This window comes from Trachymyrmex septentrionalis, unplaced genomic scaffold, assembly GCF_001594115.1.
Source record: "Trachymyrmex septentrionalis isolate Tsep2-gDNA-1 unplaced genomic scaffold, Tsep1.0 scaffold196, whole genome shotgun sequence".
Lineage (NCBI taxonomy): Eukaryota > Metazoa > Arthropoda > Insecta > Hymenoptera > Formicidae > Trachymyrmex > Trachymyrmex septentrionalis.
Genome location: NW_017305135.1, coordinates 1,289,114 through 1,297,656, shown reverse-complemented (window position 1 = coordinate 1,297,656; position 8,543 = coordinate 1,289,114). Strand labels below are relative to the sequence as shown.

General features: G+C 25.6%; 1 protein-coding gene across 1 annotated transcript in view; it reads left to right on the top strand.

The window, feature by feature from the left end:
- Window positions 1-2,110, top strand: part of LOC108747239 (ER degradation-enhancing alpha-mannosidase-like protein 3) — a 36,214-nt gene extending 34,104 nt beyond the window's left edge. Inside the window, 1 exon segment of the mRNA XM_018484603.1 lies at window positions 39-2,110. Coding sequence (XP_018340105.1) covers window positions 39-1,749 — 1,711 coding nt within the window. The 3' untranslated portion in view covers window positions 1,750-2,110.
- The last annotated feature ends 6,433 nt before the right edge of the window (window positions 2,111-8,543 follow it).

The window sequence follows — 8,543 nt, the reverse complement described above, 5'->3', positions numbered from 1 at the left end:
AAGAATACTATTTTATATTTTATATAAAACTTAAAAAACAAAAATTTCATATGTTTATAGACGACAGCTATTACATCGAACTTGGATATGATGATTCCGATTGAATCGCAAGAAACTCAGGAGGACGCTATTGATTTTCATTATTTTCATGCAGAAATTGTCAAAGATTCACTTGGTGGTGAAGTCAGAATTACTGCCGCATCCGAAGCTACAATTACCATCTTAAGACCAGTCTCTACACCGATAGAGGTTTTGTGGCATCAATTAAAAGAAGTATTCGTCAATCAAATATTTCTCAACACTAAACAAAACAAAGGTATAAGAATCAGAAGTTGTATTTTGGAGAGCTATTACAATTGGATTAACAAGGCGCGTGGCGTGCTTATGAAAACGTCTTTATCATATAAAGTTCGATGGTTCTTAAGTGAGCTGTTGGTGGTCGCGCCAAACTCATCTATTAAAAAGATGGGACAACTACTAGAACCAAACAAGCAGAAACTATTGAAACAATATTTACTTACTAATATGGATACTATGGTGCTGAATTTAAAAACCATAGCTACAAAATTGAAGAATGTAAAATCTGTGAGTCCCGAAATGGAACAACTGCTAAAGATTTCGGAATCTGGCATTACGCAAGTTGAAAATTATTCATTTCTACGTCATTTGTTAACTGATTTGTTTGACGAAGAAGAAGAGATCATTAATCAGCATGTCGCCCTTTTGGATCGTATTCATGCAGAAGTTCATACTACATATCAAGAAATATTAATTGATGGTGTCCAAAGGCACTTGGATAAATCAGGAGTGGAAGATAATTCTTATTATGACATATTGATTGCCGATTTGCAAAAGAATTTAAAAAATATAGATAAAAAAGAAAATATACTTAGGAAAACTAAAGAAAACAATTTGGCAGTTGCTGAATTTATTAGTGACAGTAATACAGGTAAATCAGAACTGGAAAGAAAAAACCTTAGAATCTTAAAGAAAATTAAAGAATCAAATACTGAAAAGTTAGAGGATTTTGAATATTTCATATTAACGGAAATAGAAAAAGCAGTGAAATATTCTGAGCAAAATATTTTACAAAAATATGAAGATATAAGCGACGAATCGAAAAATATTATGACAAAAAATAAAAAGGATAAGAATATTGTCAAATCCGGCGAAATTATTCTGCACTCTTCTCAAAATCAGAGCGAGAGCGAAAATAGAGAGAATAAAGTTCGAAGTTCCTTTCAGAAAGAAATAGATTTTCTTCAACTAACAAAAGTAATAGATACGAAATTTAAAGAAACAACAGACAAAAAGATAAAAAAGTCTTCTGCAGATTCTGCATCGAGTAGTACTAATAAAATTCACATTTTTGATGCGTCTATGGCTAAAGATACATCCAATACAAGGATTACATCTCCCAATAATAAACATACTTTATTACAAGGATTACAAAAAGACATTAGTGATATACAGCATAGTCACAAGACTGATTTAAGAACAAAGACATCCAATCGGAAAGATTTCGTTGAAAATAAAATTATATCCACTGATTTACTGGAAGAGTTTAAAAATCCTATGTGGGTTATCAATGAGGAAAAAGTATTTCAAAAGAAACCACAAATGGCAAATACGCTACATAGTACCACAAAACCCAATAAAGTGAAGTATGATGAAAAAAAGTACATGAGTAAAAATAAAGCAACTAAACCAAAATCGAGTACAGCTAAACATATCGATAATGAATTATAACAATAGTTTTGAAATTTAGACTACAATTATACAGAATTTCCAACGGCCATAAGGCTATACTGCATTATAACTGATATTTTTGCATTGTGATCTAGATGTGCATATAGTCAATACGTTCCGTGCCATGTGTACCATCGATGATACACGTTAAACTTTTCATTCAGACCGCGTATTCCACGGATAGTACACGATGTGATGACTATTCTTTACGTATGCATGACTGTTCTGAGCTCGGCACGGAACGGGTTAATTGACCTCTAAAACACCTCTTGTGTGTGTATTTGCGCGCGGGCGCAACACACACACACACACACGAGAGATAATCTAGAAAAATTATATCTATTCGATAAGAAATATAAAATTGTCAGATTATACTACTGCTATATTATACTTATATAAAAAATCTAAATTGGTGCTTAATAAAAAAATTTATTAAGTCTCATAGAGATATACCTGTTCGACACAAATGTTAAAGTGGTTGTGAGGATGTAAACAAGGCGCTAAACTCATGTACATTTCGTGTATTATAGTATAATATTCTGTACACTGAAATAGGGTAGCGATAAAGTTCTTTCTTCCAAGAAAGCAGTTTTGATGTATCAATTCTATAATTTGTATTATATATATATACATATATATATATATATATATATATATATATATATATATATATATATATATATATATATATATATATATATATATATATATATATATATATATATATATATATATATATATATATATATATATATATATATATATATATATATATATATATATATATATATATATATATATATATATATATATATATATATATATATATATATATATATATATATATATATATATATATATATATATATATATATATATATATATATATATATATATATATATATATATATATATATATATATATATATATATATATATATATATATATATATATATATATATATATATATATATATATATATATATATATATATATATATATATATATATATATATATATATATATATATATATATATATATATATATATATATATATATATATATATATATATATATATATATATATATATATATATATATATATATATATATATATATATATATATATATATATATATATATATATATATATATATATATATATATATATATATATATATATATATATATATATATATATATATATATATATATATATATATATATATATATATATATATATATATATATATATATATATATATATATATATATATATATATATATATATATATATATATATATATATATATATATATATATATATATATATATATATATATATATATATATATATATATATATATATATATATATATATATATATATATATATATATATATATATATATATATATATATATATATATATATATATATATATATATATATATATATATATATATATATATATATATATATATATATATATATATATATATATATATATATATATATATATATATATATATATATATATATATATATATATATATATATATATATATATATATATATATATATATATATATATATATATATATATATATATATATATATATATATATATATATATATATATATATATATATATATATATATATATATATATATATATATATATATATATATATATATATATATATATATATATATATATATATATATATATATATATATATATATATATATATATATATATATATATATATATATATATATATATATATATATATATATATATATATATATATATATATATATATATATATATATATATATATATATATATATATATATATATATATATATATATATATATATATATATATATATATATATATATATATATATATATATATATATATATATATATATATATATATATATATATATATATATATATATATATATATATATATATATATATATATATATATATATATATATATATATATATATATATATATATATATATATATATATATATATATATATATATATATATATATATATATATATATATATATATATATATATATATATATATATATATATATATATATATATATATATATATATATATATATATATATATATATATATATATATATATATATATATATATATAATGGATACACTGTTATATGTATATAATGTAAATTTTAATATGATATAAATGGATATTGAAGATATAAGTTTGATCTTTTGACAACTACCCGCTTTATATTTACATCTTTATTTCTGTTGTATAAATTTATATGTATATCACTTAAATAAATATATTTCTCACGAATAATATTAATATCTTATAAAGTCTATTTTTTTTTTAGCTAAAGTTCTTGCACGGTTCTTTCTTCCTTTTTTCTCCGCATTGGAGAGAAAAAGAGAAAAGATGAACCATGCAAGTTCAGCTAAAAAAAACAGGCTGATATTAACATACCAAATCATCTTTAATTTCTTTAATGTTATATATGATATCCCGTAAGTTTTTGCCAATCGCTTTTGTATAAATAGAGTAGATTAAACTGAATCGAAAAGTCCTGTACCATTTTGCAATTTTCAATGGTTAACGAGATATTAATTATTAAAAATCGTTAAATATTGGTTTTCAATAATTTTTTACTGAAATACTATCAACTTTGCAGAAAATTAGTGAGAGACAAAAATTGTTTAAATACAAAAATAAAAGTTAGAACTCTCGAGAATGTCAAAAATATAAACCAAAAGATGGCTAATGAGAATTATTTCACTGTAACTCGTGCGAGAAAGAGATTTATTGAAATCGATGAAATCAGACGTTTCGGCTTATATTCGAGTCATCTTCAGTGCATCTCATTATTATACAAAGTAGAATCTTATATGGCTAGAGAGAGTGACAAATCAATCCACCTCCATTCATTGTGGCACAAGATTGAAATCAAGTGGCAACAATCGGCCGGGACCCTCGAGGCCTCGGTGGTCTAATGGCTTAGGACGCTCGTACGGAATACAAGAGATCTGGGTTCAAGTCCCGACTGAGGTAATATTTTTCGCAATAAATTTATTTAAGGTTTTTCAATACATTAACACCCTTATAATATGATATCGAATCAAAGATTGAGAATTTGCTTGTTAATTTAATTTAACTTGTGATATTATTGCAGTAGTTTAATTGTGTTTGATAAAGTCCGGAAAAATCTCGGCGAGCAGTTTGAATAATTACAAAAATATGGTATATATGCATGTATATTTATAGAATATAGATAATTCGCTGTGAATTATTTAGGCATTGAGAAGATCTAGCTTTGACCATTATAAGCTTGAATATGCTTATCCTTAGTATTTAATTTCATGTCGGTCTTAATAAAATCTTAATATTGAAACGATGCATCATGCGCATTATTCGTGAAATGGAATGCACCCTGACTGTCAGGGAGGATAAGCATTAGTTTTCGTCCATTTTTACAAATGTTTTAAAGCAATCTCATCATTTTGATTTATCCAAATTATCTTTATTTATAAATAGCATGTAATAAAAATTAACGTGTCATTTCTCGCTTCTAACATGATTCAATATAACTGTGATAACTACTCAGGAGCCTTAAGTTATCAAAATAGAATATAAAATAGTATATATATCTATATGCAAAAATATTACTATTCATAATTTAACTGTTTTTTTTTTGCTAAACATTTAATTTTTATTAATTTTTATTATAATTTTAATTTTCATTGATTTCTAATTGTCACTAATTTTAACCTTTCAGCGGGCGCGCGCGTATTCTCCGTACACGCGCGCGTCGGTTTTATGGGGCGAATATAGGTAAAATTTATTTTTTTTCTTGGCTTCCCACGGTATTCCTTCAGTGTTTTAAAAGTATCTTAAAATAACAAGACTAATGAGAATTAACACCTATAATCAAGCGCAAGTTTTGTAGGTTTTTTTTAATCTATAAAACTTGCGCTTGATTATTCGCGCTCACTCTCATTAGCCTTGTTGTTTGTTGATTATTTTTGTATTTTTAATGAACAATACATAAGAAAATATAAGAACTCGCAATTTACGAGCAAATTACCCTCCTGAACATTCAGTTTATCTTTATATACTGAGAAAAAAAATTTTGTTCAACTAACTACACACATTTAGTTGTAGATTTGGTTAATTCAACAAATTTTATTTAATCGACTTTAACTGTAGTCTGCTTAACATTGAACAGTTCGTTAAGCAGACTACGGTTAAATTCGGCCAGATAAATAAATTACGCGCAAAACAAGCAAGAATCGAAAGAAGAAGGATTCAAATGCAATAAAACTACTCTGGGTACAATTTATTGCCTTTCTATAGAATCAAAAATTAGTAACAAGCCCTACTCAAAATGTTTCCGCAAGCTTTGCTACTAGAGTTCTTAAAACAGAGAATTTGAATTTTTAAAGCAGAAAAATTGTGTTTTTAAAGCAAATTTGTGGAATATTTAAGCAAATAATACTTATTATAAGCTTTCATGTTCATCTCTATGCCATCGATGTAACAAATTTCCTATGTAGCCTGAATAGTCGTCACTGTAGTGGTTATATCAGTTCATTATATGGAGCAGAATAATATTTTATTTTCTAAATTCACTTATTTCATATAAGAACGCTTCGAATGAACTTAATCAACATCGAAGGTGTGGAGGCTAAGCTCAACAATTATCACTTTTACATTTAACTTCACTAATTCCATGGAACAGATTTAGTATGCCGATATTATGAGATATCGAGTTCATTTTAAGTAAATGCTAGAAGTCTATGGGAAGAATAAAAAAAAATAATAGGTTATTTTAAAGGAAATTTAATAAGCTTTAAGATAATGTTATATAAAATTTAATTTTTTTTGAAAATTAAAGAAATGTAAAAAGTGAGCAAATTGCAGTACAAAAATTGTGCTCCTAATATGAGATGCTTCGAGAAATCGATAATAAAACGTAAAGTATATCAATATTGCAACTAAAAAACTTTATTTAATGTTTCTTAAATACAAACAAACGCAGCCAGAGTGCGCGAAAAATGAGTATGCGATATATTATACCCAAAACTCGTTTTCAGTTAAAATCAAACATCGCAGAAATAAGCACATTCATTCTGATTATCCTTTTTATTATTGTACAATAACATTTATACTTTAGCAATGTGATTTTCACTATAACATGGAAGCATGGGTTATTTCATATTAGGGTGTGTTCAGATTCCTTACCGGATGGGTGATCGCTGAGTGATTGAGTGAATGGGCGGAGCCTAGCGAAAAATACCGGAGTGGTTTGGAAATCTGAACGCACTCTAAGATAAATAAGTGTCCTACATGCATCGATTACAGCAAATAGTAACGTATATCAGATTTAATATAAATTACATATATAATTAATATTATTATATATAACTAAAATATAAATAATAATGATAAAAGATATAAGATAAATATTTTACCAATATCTTAAGTCCCGACCTGTTAATAGATGATTTAATACTTTGTCTCCTTTGAGTTATGGTTTATACTGTTTACACACACACACACACACACAAAAGCATAATCTGAAATTTAAATTTTCATATAGATGCACAGGAAGTTTTTAATGCGCTATTACCCTTCCACCCAGCTCAAGGAACCGAATAATTTTTTCTCCCGGATGGATAGAGTAGGAATCTGAACGTTCCACCTAAGCGCTCAATAAAGGCACTTAAAAGGAATCTGAACGCTTTCTGAGTGCACTCAAGTGGGGAATCCGAACGCAGCCTTAGAAATATTCTGGATATCTCATATTACGATTTTCGCGCCTTATGATTTTGCGATCATCAAATCTAATTTCTATAATTAAACAATTTAACATATCCCGTATTTTTTTCTTACGACCTTACTTTATCACTATATAAAGAATTTATTGCCAAATATTTATTTATTAAATAATAAACAATGTTTAAAGGCTCATCTCAATGAAATTTGAAAATATTCAAATTCTAAAATCTTTTTTTACGATGACTGCAGGCATGATCTAATGAATTTTTTAAGAATGAATAAACAGTTTTCAATCCAAAAGCAATAAATTCATGGTGGAATCAATAGATAGCGTCTATTAATTTAGTAGAAACGCCGCTATCTTATATTAGGCGCCTATCTTATAATAGGGGGTTTTCCTCTATCTCTAAGCACTCTTCGTGTAATTCTCGTATGTGGTTCCTTTTATCCTCTTTATTCAGTAACAAAATTGCTACCATGTATATTACCATTTGATTTTATTTTTGTATTTGGACTGTGCAAAATTATATATTTAACCTTAAAGCTATTCAGTCGGTTTAATCAGCTGTGGTTCCTCTCTCGCTCTATTTCTCAGTCTTTCTTTCTCGGATCTCACCATTCGACAAGAAATTTCTTGCCGGACAAACTCTCGTGAGATTGCTCGCAATTGCACCATAATGAAAGTTAGAGAATCGATACCCTCGTTTCTCTCAAGAATTGTAATAAGCCTCCTGAGGATTTAGTACAGGGACGAACCACATCTACTTCCAACGATACGATTTTATCGATAGTATTAAAAAATGTACGTAGTCATGTAGTTCCCAAACTGAAAATGGATATATTGGCGGTAGTGTACGAGCGATTTCGTAACAGGAAAAAAGTAGGCGTGTCCTCTCTCAGGTTTCTGCTGGTATAGAACGTACCCCATGAGCCGAATTGTTGGTTCGGGATTCGGCCGGTTCGGCGTGGCGCACTGTACTT